At 46.5% G+C, this 18,020-nt stretch overlaps 1 protein-coding gene across 1 annotated transcript in view; it reads right to left on the bottom strand.

Moving 5' to 3' along the window:
• Positions 1-12,967: 12,967 nt before the first annotated feature.
• The window catches only part of TSPAN7 (tetraspanin 7), a 92,168-nt gene continuing 87,115 nt past the window's right edge, over positions 12,968-18,020 (bottom strand). Inside the window, exons 7-8 of the mRNA XM_062624099.1 lie at positions 14,428-14,500; positions 12,968-14,092 (exon numbers count right to left, since the gene is read on the bottom strand). Of these exons, the coding sequence (XP_062480083.1) occupies positions 14,432-14,500 (69 nt within the window). The 3' untranslated portion in view covers positions 12,968-14,092; positions 14,428-14,431. The remainder of the gene's footprint in view (positions 14,093-14,427; positions 14,501-18,020) is intronic.

Genomic DNA, 18,020 nt, shown 5'->3' with positions numbered 1-18,020 from the left:
GGAAACAGATGGAGGCCCTTTCAGAAGTCAGATTTTGGTAGTTAGGAAGGACAATGATTCTCAGCCTGTGATAAAATCCCAGCTACTGATCACTGGGAGCAGATTAGACCTAAAAAAGCTGTGGGTATCCAGGAGTCACAGCCTTACATTGAAAGTCTGTCAATGGTTTAGTTAACAACACAGCTCTCCTATGCTTGAGATATGAGTTATTTACTTGGGAGCATTACTGGGATACTTGGGCATGAGTGTTGCTTGAGTACTTGGGATGCCATGAGGAACAGCAGGGATTTGACACCACTGATCTGACCTCCTCAATCATCTGCCTCATGGGGAAGAGCCCCCACTTGACTGCCTTTCAGGATAGACACAGAGGTCCTTCTCACTGCCCATCCTGGGACTTCAGGCTGTTTTCTTTCCATTTCAGTGAGTGGAGTCATTGCAAAGTGCTTTCGCACACTTCCCTTTGCAGCATCGTGGGAAATACTGTGCCCATGCTTTCCATGAATACTTCCTAAATGACTGAATGTTCATGTTGGGAATATGCAGAGGGATTGACTACACCGTCTTTTACTTTGAGGGTTTGTTGCTGATTACAGTATTTCCTCTGGCTGAGTTTCTTTTCCCATTCTCTTGTTTTTGATGGAGATACATCACATCAGGCTTTATTGTGCTCAGGTGGGAGGCTTCTGCTTTCTACAAATCATTTGACTGTGTCTCGTCAAGCTGAGCACACTGACAATTACCGGGTGGCACACTGGCTGCTATTTTGAATTGACATTATTCTTCTTCCAAACTTTCAACCTACTTCCAAAGACACTCACAGTTATTTTCCAGGGTGCTACTCCCTGCCTGCTCCTTTTCTGTGGCAATACAGTAGTTTAGGAGCAATTTCTACTAGGATGCTACAGAGTGAGGGGACGACCATCAAAACCCAGCAGTAACCTACATGGCCTTGCATGTCTTTCCAAACTGGTTCCCCATCTTTGCTGTGCCTCCTGCGAAACTCACTACAGGTTACAGCTACTCAAGCCTGTATTTCTGGGGTGACACGCTGCCTCTCCTTTCTTGAGCTCTCCCTGTGAACATCATATTCTCTTTCAATGACTCTTGTTTTCAGTTTAGCAGCTTTCCAAAAGCAGAGACACTTGATCATCATCTCAGCTTCACTAAGCATGTTAAGAGTCTGTGCTGCACATCAACAAATGTCACACTGTTTGATGGAATATAGTTTAAGAGTAAAAACATGGCCATCCTAGTGAAATAGACACTCGTGTCTATTGTGAAGGAAAGCAGAGACCATGGAATATTTTACAGCCACTGCCATTGCTTGGGAAAGTCCTATTATTTATTTACAGCTACATTTTGGCCTGTAGCATGAGCCTTATTGTAGTGGGTGAAGGAGAAGGAAATACTGAATGGCAATGCTGGTAAATGCTCCAGGTCCTTGCTCTCACCCTTGCTCTGTATCTACCACTCTATTTGTCATTCTGTACCTAAGCAATGCAGTTTCTTTAGTAAGTGGCTTGAGCTGCAGTGCTGGGTGTGAACACTGACCTACTTCAGCCTCCTTTGCAATTTCTAAATTTCCTTGTTTACCCTTTCATTGTCAGCTTGCTCACTGTTGCTTATACTCGGCAGGCTTTACCGCCTTTGAGGTTGGGTTCTCCAGACATAATTAAATTGTCCAGGATTGACACCTGGCTCTGCTGAGATTTGGGTTGTATCTTCTTGGCTGCCTCAACACCCTCCTTGATTTGGGATTCTGAGCACTGCCTGCCCCTGCATGGCACATATCAATGGGTGCTTTCATTCCTGCAGCTCCCTTGTGCCTACAATAACTCTGTGAAGTGTTTCTGGCTCTCAAAGCACTCCGGAAGGTTATTTCAACAGCTGTGGTGCCTGTTGTGCATGCTGGATCTTCAGGAGGACTGCATCAAGCTACACCAATTCACAGGGGTCCCTGTCCCTTGGCAGGAGGGCCACAGGCTCTCCACGGCTGACCTCTTCACCTGCCCACCACCCATGGCAGAGGGTTGGAATTAGATGATCTTTAAGGTCCCTTCTACCCAAACCATTCTATGATTCTATGGTTCTGTGACCTTCACAACCAGCCAGAGCTCTGGTTTAGAGTATCCTGATAATTACCCTGCCAAATAGCTGATTTGAGAAGAATTGGGTGTCTTCCTACAGTCCATGATCTTGCCTAAGGGTCAAGGTAAGACCTGGTACCTGTCCTGTGCCGCTTCCTCTCCTCCACTGTTACAGAGCCTTGGTTCATATGCTACAAGCTATGCTATCTCACTACTCTTCTGCAATGCTTCTTGTAATCCCTTAATTTCAGGTTTGTGAAACATTGCAGGTGGTGACGAGAACAGGGCTCGTCTTTTCCATTACATACATGTATGTCCCTGGGTGTCAGCCCTATGCCTTTTGTAAAGATACAGTTAGTCCCCTTGCTCCTGGGAAGGCTTTTTGCTGGTTACTGTTGTAGCTTTTGGTGATGTGCGCCCTTCTGATCTCAGGCCTAACTGCTCAGGTGCATGCAGTCTCATGACCTACCACTTCTCTTTGTCAAGTTCATTGACTTTAGTGGATTTAGTGACAGGTACCCAATCTGGAAATGTCCACCATACGTTTTTACCTTAAAAGCTAGCAGATTGTCTTCTCACTGCACTTGAATTTGCTCCTATCTTTCCTGTAAAGATGCTTCACATTCTACCATCACCTTCCAGCTTTTCCCATGGTGTCCTGGGTTCAGCAGTAGCAGTCATTTTTCTCCTCCTTGGTAGCTGGTGCAGTGCAGTGTTTTGACTTTTGGCTTGGGAACAGAGGCACAAGGGAGCCTTTTTGTGATTGTTTCTAGTTGGAAGCTCTTCCAAGTATGCATCCAATCTGTCTTTTCCTCCTTTTCCTTGGATTTTGTATGTACTTACCTCAGCCACGCGCTTCTTAACACTTTCTTGACATCATGTTACGGTTGCCTTTGTTCATTTCTGTTGTGGGTGCGTGGCTTTTGCCCAGTATGATCTTTGTGCACATGACAAGTATCTCTATTCTTATAGTCCAACAAGGAGACATTCTGCATGCCCATAGGGTGATAAGTAAAGATGTGTTGTGAGCTGGCAAGTTTGGAGTTATGGAGTTTACATACGCCAGATTAACAGGGCTAATTATTTATGGCTGTTTTAAATATGTAGGATTTTTTTCTTCTTTCTGAGTTCTTATGCAGAACATTGATCGTTGGTAGATCATTTGTGTAAATGTGTCACCTCTCAAGTCATGTTCTTCCCTTTCTGCCCTCACTCTCAGCTTTGCAGCTCTCACCACCACCAAAATCAAACAAAAAGTACCACTGACTGTGTTGTTTCCCAGTTTTCCCAACAACAGGCGGGCCTTTATCTGAATTGTTTGCCACGGTACCCTTCCAGTTCCCTATATTTAATCTGGTGGCTGGTCTGTGGTAAGATTTCTAAAGCAAGCCGAGCTAATTTGTACAGCCAGTAGCCCTCCAAGTCACCATGCTCTAGTCTGGCTGTATTCTGGATCCGCTTCCCAGCTCTATGCTCAAGGCTCTGTGGAAGTCAGCTGGAAAACTGGTGCTATACAATAATCCACTGGGGAATACAGTCAATCCAGATTTGCTGCTGGGCTTCACGCTTCACTGGAGATTACCTCTGTGTGCAGAGACTGAGCCTCACACCACACAGACTCTTCTGGCTTGCATTAAATGAGACATCCTTTACCTGTGACAAAGTGGGAAATTGTATTATTAGCAAGATTATTTGCTCTGATCTGAGGCATGAGGGCAATATATTAATTGTTCACTTCCTTGATCAGGCAGTCTTCTCCCAAGCACCTGAGCTGCGTGAAAGCTCAGGTCCTGCAGCAAGAGCCCTTAAGGAGCCATGGCTGGATGGTGTGATGGGCAGAGCTCTTCCTGGGAGAGACTGGAGTTGCTCTGGTCTTCAGACACTGGTGAACAAGCTGATTTAACAGAAGCAATATGTTAAACTGCAGTCTTGTGCCTGTGGTCGTGACTGTGTAATGAGAAACCTGTGGTTTTGGCTTTGGGTCGAGTCCCCTTGATCACTATAGTGTCTTAACTGTTTCAGCAGTACCTCGTTTATACGTGGGCTCATTAGTAAGAGGTAGATTTACAGAAACAACCACTGCAGGATAGTGGGGGTTTCTCTCTTCCTGCATTTATCTCCCTGGCTCTTAACTAAAGGCTCTTCTGGGATGAAGGGAGTGGACCCACAAATACTTGGCATCCCATGTAACTTGCTTTCCTGCAGTGGACATGGCAGATTGCTCAGCAGAAACCAAACTGGGACCAGTTTCAGGTGACTGCCCTTTGTTTCCCACTGGTTTCAGAGCTGCCTTTGTGAAAGGCTGATGAGGGCCATGGGGTGGCCAGAAGTGGCACTGTGCATCCTTCCCTGTGACTGAACCACCACCATCTCACAAAGCACTGAGAGCAACCTTGATGTGCTCCAGAGGTGAAATGCCAAGTACAACTGTGAAGCTTGAAAGGGAAGCACCAGAAAGCAGAGTACAAGCTACTGCTTGTCATTTAGTAGAGACAAACATGAGTGCAACCGAAACAGCAACGGTATCTGATTAGCAAGCACCTGCAACCTGACAGGAGGGGATCTGCAAAGGCAGGGCATCTGTCAGCTGTCATTGCAACACCAGTGCCAGTGCCACAATACAGTAAGTGGGGATAAAGAACAGTGGTGTAACAGGTGCAACTGCAATAGTGCTGAAAGGGACACTGTCAGAGCTTGCAGGCCTGAAATGAGGTCTCCCCATCTCTCGTGTAGGTGTGCAGGAGAAGCAATGTCATATTGCTGCCCAATGGCTCCGTGCTTGCACCCAAGGATGCAACAATCCAGTGCTCAGGCACAGAGCTTGCGAAACTCAGCATCCCCTTGGCTTGCGGTCCAGAACAAGCAGAGGACGGCTGCTACTGGAAATCATAGAATCATAGAATACTTAGGGCTGGAAAGGACCTTAAGATCATTTAGTTCCAAACCCCCTGCCAAGGGCAGGGGCACCTCACACTAAACCATGTCACCCAAGGCTCTGTCCAGCCTGGCCTTGAACACCGCCAAGGATGGAGCATTTACCAGTTATTTGAGCAACCTATTCCAGTGTCTCACCACCCTCACAATAAAGAACTTCTTCCTTACATCTAACCTGAAATTCTCCTGTTTAAGTTTAAACCCATTGCCCCTTGTCCTGTCACTGCAGTCCCTGATGAAGAGTCCCTCTCTGACATCCCAAACCTCAAAGAAAGCACCCAGTATGCCATGGGGAAGAGGAGGTGCTGGATGTGCTACCCTGTTGCATCCTGGGAAAGACAGTGACTACCCTGCAGGCTGCCACTGGCTGCGATGGGGCTGCGATGGGGCAGCCTGTAGGTAATAGCCACTCAGGCTTTACATTTGCTGTGACTACCTGGGATATAGGTTCCTTAAGTGCTGTATTAATGGGAGTTTTCCAAGGCAGGTAGTTTATAGGGAGGGTTTATGAGCATCTCCCACTTCAGTAAGTGCACCTGTGTATTGGGTCACAGCTCCAACCCAACCAAAATATACTCACCCAGTAACTCCACCTGTTTTCAAGCCTTTATGTCTCCGAATCTGACCTGTTCTAGCTGCAGATACTAGCAGCTAGTGTTTTCATGGCACTGTGGCTATAATGATGTTAAAGAATAGTTTCTTTTCCAAGCTTCAACCATTCCTGCAAAAATTTCCTGATATTAAAAGAAAATGACTGATGGAAAATACACACTCCAGTGGGCTGTATGAATCCACAAGAGACCTAGGCTTGATTTTCCTTGGTTCTATAGGATGATCACACCAAGTCTTCATCCATTTGTTTATTGAAAAAAGCAAAAATTAACCAAAAGAAAGGGCAAATCTCTAAAAAATGAAAATACAAGCACATTAAACCACCATTATATTTCCAAAAAATGTAATCCTTGAGCACAGATATTTTAAATGTGGCAGTTCAGTGATACGTATTTCAAAGCTCATCATGGCTAGCTGAACTTCTGAAAACATCTAGATTGGATTTATTCTTTCCTCCCCTTGTAAAACTTTCCCCAGAGCTCTGCCAACCATTCCAGCAAAAAAAAAGGGGGAATAAAACTCTATGTTGTATTAAACTGAGGGACCTTTTCTTTCCCTTTGTACTAAAATCATAATGCAGCATAGGAATTAGCCTACCCAGGGGATGGGTGCTCTGTCACTCTCTGCAGCCCAGGCCAGCAGTGAGCGATCAGTGCTCAGCAAGGGGGCTGATGCATGGTTTGCAGCCCGGCTAAGGGTACCTCAGAGGATGGCAAGGGTTCCGCATCCAAAAACTGTTTTCCCCCATGTACTTTTTTCCTGAATTTAAGTAGTTACAGCAGAACAAATGTGTGCTCAAAGCATCTTACAGCTGTGAAATTTGGCATCCATATTCTATGAAATGCCAAAATCGAGATTGCCTAAATAACTGTAACGCAGCCCTGTGCTCACTACACTGATCCCAATAGCTTGCATGACACCTAATTCTCTTCTTATTTTCTGCCCCTGTTTGTTCCTTTTCTTACACCTACAGCCTTAGCTCTACAGCATGACCGTATTTCTTTGACATATCCAGTGAGATGATGCTCTGATACCGCACTACTGCCTCCAGGCAGTACCACAATGCAGCTTTAACAGGCATTGCATTTACTGCTCATCTGAGTGTTCTGTCTCGCTGCATGCAGTATAGAGCAGCAGCAGAGATGTGGCCACCACAGAGGCATTAGGTAAATCTGGCTATTAAAGTTTGTGTTGGCTCCATAGCCAGCTGCCACTCTTGCCCCCAGTGAACCCATGTTGCCCCATCTGGCTGCAGCATCGTCTCCCAGCAGTCCTTGTCCTCACCATGGGGTGGAAGATCCACTACTCCCTAGGAGAGTGCAGGGAGGGCGGGAAAGGAGGAGAGGCTGGAGTCAACTTTTTGCCTTGGTGTAGGAATGGCTCCCGGTCAAGTAAGTGTGAGATAGCAGAGGGAGAAGTAGGCAAAGAAGCTTTTACTTGCAGCATGTAAATTAGCTGCTGGCCTCCTTAATTAGACTTCCCATTACATACTGTCTCTCCATGGGGAAAGCCCTGAGAGCCAAGCTCCCCAGCCTCATCCTGATTTGACAGCTGAGCTTGAAGGGGAAGATACAGATTTTCACTTGAATCCTCGGGTCTGTAAATGTAATGGGGAAGCTTTTAAAGCCTGGCTGCAGGAAGCTATTGCAGCAGCCCGCCAGTCAGCAGTGGCAGCATGGGACCCCCACCAGACCCAGGCTGAGCAAGGGCCACATGTGGGTCAGTGAATCACAGAATCATATAATAGTTTGGCTTGGAAAGGACCTTCAAAATCCATCTAGTCCAACCCCCCCTTTCAAGAACTGAAAGGCCTCAATGAGGTCTCCCTGGAGCCTTCTGTTCTTCTGGCTGAACAAGCCCAGGTGTCTCATCCTTGTCCTCATGGGAGAGGTGCTCCAGCCCACTTATCATTTTTGTGGCCCTCCTCTGGACCCTCTCCAGATGGGATTGGCAAGGATGGTCCCGGGGCAGAGGGAACTTATCATCTGCTTAGTCTATGAAGGTATTCCTCTGACAGAGAGCACCGCCTTGTGCCGTGCTTCCCATCCAGAGAAGAACCAGTCAGATGGGCTGTCAGAGCAGAACAGCCGCTGAAAATAGAAGTCAGTGTGACTTTTGTATCTGTACCAATGCATATCTTGCTGAAAATGCCAACAATCAAATCAGAGCAATAGGGAAAAGGATGCTGTCACTTGGCACCACCCCTGTGGTGTCAATAGGTAAAGGAGTGAAGGGGAGACAACAGTGGGACACAACCCTCTGCCACTCAGCTGCCAAACATCCCCCCAGGCAGTGAAATCACCACATCCAGACAGCCACACATTCAACAGCCAAGTCACATTCCACCCTGTCAAGCTCTCTGGACACATTCAGCAAAAGGCAGTAGCCAGCACTAGTGCATCTCCAGCAGCATCCTAAGCTTTGCACCCAGGGACAAATGAGGCACTAGTCTTTTTGAAGGCTTTGCTTCTTCTCCTTAATGAGTAAGTCGAGTCTATTGCACTAATCCAAGCAAATTATTAATGGCCTTTCATTTTGAAGCAACCAGCTCCAGCATTCATCAGAGCAGGACTGCCTCCTGTTTGTGACTATCCTGCTGCCTGCATTGTCAAACAATATTGTTTTAGACCAGCATTCATCTGAAGTGTATTATTATTGGGTTGGCTACCCCTTGGGGTGTAATGAAAAGCATTCATTAATTCTCAGGGCAGGAGAGCTAATTACTTTTTTTTATAAAAAAAACCCTGTGCTAATTGCCAATAACTTTTTTATTGAATGGGTCTCATAGAAATGATTTTGATTGGCTTTTTGATTTCCCTTCCACATTGTAGTACTTAAAATGCATCATCCAAACAAGAGGGAACATCTAGGCTATCCAGATAAGCACTGGAGGAAACCCCACCATTACAAAGAGCGGTGGACTATGCCAATCTAAGCTCAGTTCAGCTTGCTGTGGTGCTGGCCAGGGTTTTCCGAGTCTCATCCTTCACACTGCCTCCACAGAGCAGATGGAGCCCTGTTTTCTGTACTCTCCCAAGGCACAACATTGATTTTGGCAGGCTGTTGGTGCCGGTGAGGCAGAGGCAGAAGACAGGGCTAGGGCCGGTTCACTGCAGGGCTGAATTCCACCTCGACTGAAGGGGGCAGTCCCTGACCCTGTAACTAACAGGATGGTATGAAGGTAAATGGAGCAGCACATAACCCTTGGGCTTAATGTACCAGTTCCTATACTTGGGAGAAGGGCTCATTCATCTGGGTCACACTGAACTCCACGATGTAGAAAATGCTGAGCAATTTTTTGTTTGCTTTTAATTAGAAACAACTGAAGGGCTGAAGATACCAAATAATCAAAATAAGCAGTAACCAGTTCCTTTGAACAAACAATAACTTACAAACACGACATTCAAAGTGAATCCCACAGGAGCACAGTAAGCCTAGAGTAGGAAACTACCAGTGTTAGTCCACTCTAGCAAAGCTAGGTGGTAATGCCACTGATTGATGCTGCCCATGAATTTCATTGCATGTACACCATGGTAGTTTGTATAAGTCTGATCCCCAAAGGCTTCCACAGAAGGCTGCTCTCATCATCAGGAGGACATAAGAGGTGTCCTGGCAGGCAGCAGTCCCCTCCAGACTGTTCTGCAGACCCACCTACTGCAGGCCTGAGCTACTGAGCCTGCTCAGCTTGGAGCTGGAGATGCTGCACCACCACGTTGAACACATATTTCAGGTTGAAATACATCTTATTTCAAACTTTTTCGACTGAAAAAAACAGAAAAATTTATATGTTTTTTTTGCTTGTTTTTTCACCCCCTAGCCCACCCCAGTGTTCTTCTGGGCATCAGCCTTCTCTCACTTCATGTTTTCTGATTCTTTACTCAAGAAGAAAAAGCACACAAGCCATGGTTTCAGCCATGCAAGTCAGAAAGCTGTCCTTGCTTCCCCTCTGGAAATAACTGCAATTTAAAAAAGATTAATAATGTCCATTTTAGGAACAGATAGGGCTTTCAAAATTTACTTCAATTCTGAGTGCCCTGAGAAGTTTGAAAAGGCTGGATTCCCAAAAGGCAAATCACTTGGCACTAGAGCATTTTGGAAATACCTCAAAGGTGTGCCTGTCATCTACTGCTTCTGAAAGTCTTGGCCAAAACTGTGTTATTTGAGCATGGTGAATGAAAAACAGCATTCTGGTGATTTGGTAGTTGCATTGGGAATGTACAGTTACATTAGGACAATGTATTGTACTGTAATGTGTTCTATAGCACACCAGGGATCTTCCACGTGTGTGTGTATACACCCACCAGTTACTGATGACACAGAAGGACCACGATCTAAAATAAGCAGTTGGTGTCACCTATAGGTAGCTTCAGCAGAGACCAAAAATAGCCACACTGTGGTTACAATGGAGCAGAACAGACTCTAGAGCTTGAGGAGCTTGCTTGTAATAGGCTCACGTGTACCAAATAGCTCTGGTCATGCCAGACAAAAAGGAGACATCCTTTGAGTAACGCGTTCCCTGGCTGCAGAAGGAGCAGGTGCAATGACTGGCAAAAAGCAAAAGCATCAGATTTTTCCTTCAGAATTAGGCCAAGATGGTGGAAGCAGCTTGCAAGAAGTTGACTGGATTTCACAAGTTTGGGGACCAGAACACTTCCACTTACAAAAAAGCAGAAGTGTCACTCATATGTCAAATCATGACAATTTCTATCTTTATTGTACAGGTTCATACTGAAGCAGCCCTAACTCAGCCCTGGTAGATGTCTGACATCTCAATCCTGCCCCTCCAGTAGGATGCCAAGTATTTTATGCAGGGGGCTCAGCTGGCAGCAAATTGATTTGCTAAAGTTAGAGTTATCTTAAAGAGTAATGAGCCAGTGCAGTACAGGGGATGAGACACAGAAGACAGATCATTTTAGCCCCTGCGCTGGGTCCTCTGAGGAGCAACAGGCCAAAATTCCAGAAGCAGTCCTGCGAAGCCAGTCTCCTCCCCAGTGATGCTCACCCAGCCAGGCCCTCCAGCATAGCCCCCTGCTCCACACTTTGATGCTACCATGAACAATCACCTTCACAGCAGTGTATTATCTTCTCAGCAGTGCTTAGGGCTGTCCTCCACAGCTAAAGCAAGACCTGAGAGGCAGCTCAGGATGGGATGCACATGCCAGCTAAGGTCACTGATCCACCTTGCAGCCAAACTGAGCTAGCAGCTTACTGGGACCAAAACAAGGTGGTCTCAGAGCCCATACTTCCTCCTCCCACAGTCCAGCTCCATCTCCCACTCTCCTTGCTCCTCAACCGTGCCCTCTTCGCACCCCTCCTGGGACTTATCCAGTCACCCCATCACCTGCTTTGACTCACAAGCCTGCCCACCCTTCTTTTGCCCAGCTCTGCTACAGTGATTGCAGTGAACAAAAGTTGCTTGGGAAGGGATCCAGCAGCCTGGGCCAGCCCAGCGCAGCAGGGGCTGGTCCCCACTGATACAGTTCATGCCAGAGAGTGGACCGCAGCCCCTGAGGCACACACCCCTGGTGTACCCTGTGGCAGCTTTACCTCTGGAAGGAAAATCCTGTATATCTGTGCTTGCTGACAGTAACCCACATGTGACAGCTCCGGCTTCATTGCCTTTCCACTGCCTCACTTCTCCCTCAAGGAGAGAGGAAGCAGGAGAATGCTGTGCTGAGCACAAGGGATGCCATGGCTCCAGGCAGCAACCCCCCCACACGCACACACAGCCTAAGCCAGGGGGATTTCACTGGGGAAGCCCTTGGCAGGCCCTTACCAGCCTGATCCTCTCCACAGAAGCTGTCAAGAGCCCAATTAACACACCTACCTCATAGAAGCTGGAGTGCTGCTGGGCTCAGGGAAACAATTGAGCATGTACTGAAAGGCTTTGCTGAATGGACTTAATCCAGCACTTATGCCTTAAAGTTGAGCACATGCTTTAGTGAATGGGGATGGGCGAGCTGGAGCAGTTTGGGGGCCTACTGACCTGTCACCCAACATCAGCATCTTCAAAAGAAAGAAGTCTTGGCACAAACAATGCTTTCTTTCGGGAAAAAGACAAAAAAAAGAAAGAAAGAAAGCAAGCAAGCAAAGGAGAGGCTGGAGCTTTTCCACTCCGGAAGGTTGCTGGTGGCTCCAGAGGGAGTAGGTGGCAGCCTCACCCCTCTCCCTTCCCTCTGTGGGGTAGGTGAGACCTGCCCGGGGATGAACAGGGGAGGGAAACTGGTGGACCAGCTCTTTCTGGTGTGGAAAAACATCCCCTGTGAACTTCCTGTGCCTGAGGGAGAAGGGCATCGTTCCAGCATCGTGTAGCCCAGCAACCAAGTGAGTGTCTGCAACTGTCCCCTCAGAAGGGACTGCAAATGTGAGCACTGCAGCCTGAGCCGAGTGGATTTGTCCCTAGCAAAGCACACACAAACTGCCCAGCATTTATGCAGGGCCTGTCTTGGCATTCCCTGTTTTTCAAGATGGCCAAATAAAGCCAAAGATATCACCAGGGATTTTAAGACATGCCACCTTGGCATATGCCAGCAGGTTTTTGCCTGTGCGAGGCCTTTTATAGTTGTGGGGGAAAGCACACCAACTGCACCAGCACCACGCAAAGGCTCATTAGGAGCTGATGTTGGAGGCACCACACAGGGCAGCATCGCTGGGGCAGAGGGCTGCAGTAACTAGGTGGGTGCCACAGATGGATGGATGAACAGATGGATGCAGGATGGTCTGGGGCTCAGGCAGCTGTATGGGCTGTGTGGACACAGGCACTGTGCAGCAGCTCCCCAGCAAGAAGGCTACAGGTCTTCCCTCCTCCAGTCTTGTTTGTTGCAAATGTAAGGGGTTGGTCCAAAACTTCCAGGTTTAAATTTTCAGGGGCTTTTTATGAGAGCTTCAACACTTCATGTATTCAAATGAGAAAGAGGTGAGTGCCTGACTTACCATTACCCACCCCCTCGGCCCCAAATCCCTCTTCTCTCCCTCACCAAAATCAGAGAGAAATTCTCAAGGCCAAAATCACACTCAGCTCTAAGGACGGGATAATTAAACACTGCAGATCATTATCAGTCACAAGAAGCAAACCTGCAATACAGAGGGTATGTGTTTGCCACGTGGTGAAACCAGCTGTAGAAGGTTTTTCTAGGAGTTCTGAAACAATTCCAGCTCTTTCTCTTTTTTTCTTTTTCCCAGGGTAGTAACGTTTTCCTGTCACAAGCAAGTTAGTTGTTAAAATATGCATAAAGACATGTCACTCCAAGCTGTGCATTTGCGTTTCATGTTCACTCTCCCCTCCAAAGAGTTTTGTTATGACTAAAGAACAAAAAGGAAGCAGCTAGAAATCTGTAATGGTTCCATTTATTAATACGTATATCACAAATACTCACAATATCAATGCATTCTCGTTGGCATGCTAGACAGAGGCATTATTAAAAAAGTCTCATTTTTTTAAAAAGGTTTTAAACTTTTGCTTTCCCCCAAAAATATTTCATATGCCTGTTGGGTTTTTTTTTGTGTTTTTTTTGTTTTTGCATGTGTGTGGTTTTATTTCGATTGGATTCAATGATGTATTTGGTAGCTGCAACCTCAATGCAAAAAGAAAGAAAAAGAAAGAACAGGAAAAAAATCTGAAGGCCGCAGTACAGCACAGTTCAATTAGTTCATAACTACCTAATAAAAATAAAGGGAGCAAAATTCCTGCCTTCACAGTAAGCAACAACACAGCTTAATAACAGTATTACACAGGATCAGGTTCAGAGGCAAAATGCACTAGACAAAGCCTACCGGGATACGCACTAGGCATACAACACTGAGTAAGAATCAAAGATGTAGAAGAACATCAGGAATAACGGTTCCCTTCAAGCACAACATTTTAACATCATTTTCAAGTATCTTTATGTTATGTTACTGATTCCTTTGTTTTTGGGGGAGGGGGGCCAGGCGCAGGGAAGAGGGAAAGGATGAAAACCTTAGTAAAGCAATAAACAAAACAAGAAATTAAGATAAAACCAAAAGAATATATATTTCATATATTGGTTTATATGAACGTGTGCAACACTTATTAACCATGGTGAAAGGCTTATTACGCCCTCCAGTCACTACATGCACAGCCCGATCACTGCTGTTAATGAATTACCTTTGTTAACTTACGATGCAACTACTGTGTGACCAAGAACAGACATACGGTGCCGTCCTACGCCGAGCCGCAGGGATGGTGTCTGGGTCTGGAGGCCGAGGGGACCCGGCTGCTCTCGGTGGCACCGCGGTACTTCACAGAATGGTTACACTACGCATGGGACAGAGTTCAGGAGGTGGGGTGCGAGTGTGCGCGCGCACGTGCTTGCTCGTGGGGTGTGGGTGTGCGTGCGTGCGAGAGACAGTGTGTGCTATAACATTCATTTCAGTCTTTCTCCAATGCTGCAGCTCCTGGTCTTCAGACAGGCTATGGACTTCTCACTTCTGAAAGACTAGAGAGCAGGGTGGGGAGTAAAGATAAAGAAGGAGGTTGCTTTGGATGCTAACGGTGTTCATGGTAGGTATTGCGCCCTCTCTTTTCAAGAAGGAAACTAAAATGATAAGACATTCAACACTACATTTCCTCCTTTTTTTTTTTTTTCCACCACCAGACAGACTATTAGGGTGAAAATCCCAAAGCAAAGAAACCCACGGGAGGACTTAATTCTCAATGGAAATGCTGAGCATCTAAAACCTGCCTCCTATCTTCAACAGAAGCAGCACAACCTGGCTAGTACACCAGGGTGTATAAAGCATATGTACTGCATGGAAAGTGGGCAAAGCTCACCTTGTTACACCATCTCGTACTGGTTAGCAGTAATAAACCGGGACAGACAGCATGCCAGCAGCATCCCAATCAACTGTGCCAGACAAGAACAGAAGTAGAAGAGAATATAAGTTAAATTAAATGAATGCAGAGCAAAGAGAGGCCCTGGCAAGCAAAGATTTCTGGAGCTATTACTGGAGCTATTACTGGACCCTTTCTGGCTGATCCTCCAACACATTTATGCCCTGTTTCAAGGACTGCTCTAATAAGAAAAACAGTATTAAAATCTCCCGTCTTTTGTCAGATGTGCCGTTTGACTTTGATCAGAGGATATTTATTTGATAGGCAGCATGCCTTTTTGCTACTTTTCCATCCCGTTGTCACTGCCTGTGGATGGATAAGCTGTCAGCATGCTTAAGTATCAGCATGCTACTGGCTGCATTTCCCTTGCAGGCTTCACCTGGGTCGCCTGCCACCACCAAGAGCTGGCAGCCCCTTTAGCTTTATTAACAGTGTGCTGGGAAAAAGCTTCCTACTGCCCCAGAGTGGTTATGCTTTCTTTACAAATGATGCAGCACCAGAGAAATGAGTGCTATCAATCTGAAAATAAATCAAAAAAAGGTCTTTCATTATTCCCTTGGCTGTCACTCAGATTATTGAAAACAGATCCCTGGCTTCCAGTCGTCAATAGCACTCAGTCATTTCAACATTTTGCCTATCGCAGTTTGTTAGCTTTTCCTGCATATGCCAACAGCTTTAATGTTCTATAAATAATTCATCCTTGCTTTTCTCATTTGGATTGGTCAATTAATTAACTCATGAGCATATCCAGGTTGTTACAGCTCTTCCCTGGCAATTGGGGTGCGGTGAGAGGGCTGTTTCTGTAAACCAATCAGCCTTCCACAGCCGGGGCTCCAAGTAAGGGTTATCAGAGCGGCTCCAGCTGCCTTGCCCATGCCCAGAAGGCACCACCTCTGCCGGTCCCGTTCTGCTGTTGGCAAAGTGCATTGCAAGGGAGCAGAGCTTGAGAAGGGGGATCACAATTGTTTGGCAGCAATGGAGCTCCTGCAGACCCTGCAGAACATGCATAGATAATGCCCGGCTGGGTGCTCCTCCAAACTGGCTCCTTCTAGTTCATGCTTGGAATTGTGTGTCCTTTCCCCAAGAATATCAGTGCTCCCTGTTAACATGATCATCAAAGTATACATCTTCTCTACCAGCCAATTGCTTGATTTGGGTTGGCATCACCCCAGAGCAAGACCAAGCAAGGGTACCAGATAAACTGTTTTCTGTCTCTAAGATGTCACATTCCTGCTCAGGCCACACTTCATTTGCCAGAAATTCACTCCCTCTCCTGTTTCAGCATCCACCAGAACTGTTCTGGGCATCTCAAAAGGGCACAGAGTCACCTTTAAAAGCAGGCTGAATGCCCTGATTTAGAAGCTACCTAGTCTTATACTAGATTTCAGGTCACATATTGGATCTCAATATGGATTCCACTTCCTAACCCTGGTGCAAGGGGTGACAGAGGTGTAATCCTGTGCTAGGGCCAAGTCTCAGGAGTTGCAGCAGACACAGTGGGTGATGTCTGCACCAGAACTGCTTCCACTGTCAGGCAGAGCTACACACATTAATGCTGACAGTAATGAGGGCAGCTGGATATTGCACTGTAAAGAGGGACTACAGCCACATGAGAACGTATCTTTGAATGATGGGAACCCTGCATGCCCCACAACCTGTTTTGAGCATGTGGAGAGCACCTTGCTTTGTGTCCTTCTAGAAGAGGTAAAAATTTGGCCTTAACATTATACTGAGACTCCCGTACTCAGAGTCTTTACCGCAACCACAATCTGTAAACCCATTCAGACTCTGTCTCTTGCATCCCTTAAGCCAGTGCCTGCGCTACAGTTTTATCTAGGCAAAACTCTTTATCATCCGTGATGCTTTCATAATTGTATTCTCTGTTGGGCACAAGGCAGCGATCATTTTGCTGCTCTGAAGAGCACCTGCTAAACTGAAATTATTCCAGCTGGAAGTCAGCATTAGCATCTGAGTCCAAAACCAACCAAATTGTATTTTATTATTACTATTTCAAACCCGAGGAACAGCACAGACAATGTCAGCAATGCAGCAGGTTTTTAAAGCTCTGACTCTGCCTGGGAGGTGTGTGCCAGGCCTGTAAGATGTGCAGTGCCAGTACACCAACTTTCCCTATTTCCGGGAACCAGCACATTCCCCATGCTAGTCAACACCTAACAAATCACATGAAGGAAAGGCCCTTGAGCATGCTTTACTGTAGAAGAGCAACATGATCTAATTTGTCTTTTATTTAGAGTAAATCTATTCTCAGGAGGAACAGCAAAATCTTGCCTACAGCTGGAGCGCTGCCTGGCATGACTGCCAGCTACCTTTAACCTGAAATCAATCTGTAAATGCCACCCCTAATTGTGTCCAGCAAAACAGATTAAGCACTAAATTATAACTGGCCACCTCCTATTCTTCACAGCCCAGGAGAGCCGCACTTGTCTCGCCTGTATCTCCTCTCTTTGCCCTTTTACACATTTGCAAACACCCCAAGCAGCTGGGTGTCTACTCGGAGTGCCAGAGCCCTGTGCTTAGGCAGGGGAGTGACATCCCCAGCTGGCAGCAGGGTGCACGGTGCCATCAGACAGTGCAAGCTGCCAACACCACTTCAGAACATGCCTCAGTTTGCACTTGGAGCCACAGAAGCACAGCACCTTCCCCCGTGTGCTGCCTGCAGCCCGTCATGCTGGTCTCGCCTTGTGCAAAGGGCTCCCATTGCACAGGTCACCCTATGCCCGTACTGCTTACCCACCTTCCTGCATGGAGCTCACAAGCAGCCAATGACCTAGAGTAAGCATCCAGACACATGCCAAAGTACTAACAGTTTCAGCTGCACTCTTCCTACAGTCTCCCTTCCAGCTGCAAACAATGTTTGGGCAAATAAGTTGATGCTTTGCCTAGCACACGTACAAGACACTGATTAAAGGCTTTCAGGTAGTATTGGTCCTGACTGAGGCATTTGCCCCAGCAGCATATGAACTATAAAATCCCACTCATCCCATTTTTCTTCTGGATAGTTTCACACGAGGCACTTTAAAAGATGTTTTATAGCCTTCTGGCTGTCTAGAAATTGAACTGAAGTAACAGCTCAGAGTCCTATAGCAGTACTCAAGTCATAACCACAGTGGAGAAGAGTATCAAGACAGCCATGACCATTCAACAAAAACTAGAACAGCTTATTAAACAAAACCCCCAAATTCCCCCTGATCTATGCACCAACAGCTCCAGACTGGTAGTTTCACCGCTTCTGGATCTTGAAGTCCTGACTCCAATGCTCTGGGTGGCTGGTGGTATGATGAACACCCACATGAAACAGGCTGACAGGGCAAATCACGGGCTTCTCACATCTAACATATAGGCTATAAGGCATCAGGTTTCCAGATACCCCCAAGGCAAGGCAGCGAGCTCATCCAAGCCCAAAGTTTTAACTTTGGGCTCCTTCAAGTTGTGCATACACTGACTGAGAAGATGTGGTGCCCATTTTCCATATGGCTTGGGGACAGTTCTTCTGAAAAATCCTGGAGGCCACT

The sequence above is a fragment of the Pezoporus occidentalis genome, unplaced genomic scaffold (assembly GCF_034315485.1).
Source record: "Pezoporus occidentalis ecotype Australia unplaced genomic scaffold, CSIRO_AGI_Poc_V1 ctg261, whole genome shotgun sequence".
Classification (NCBI taxonomy): domain Eukaryota; kingdom Metazoa; phylum Chordata; class Aves; order Psittaciformes; family Psittacidae; genus Pezoporus; species Pezoporus occidentalis.
Note: the sequence above shows the minus strand (reverse complement) of the source record. Positions and strands in the feature narration are given on the sequence as shown.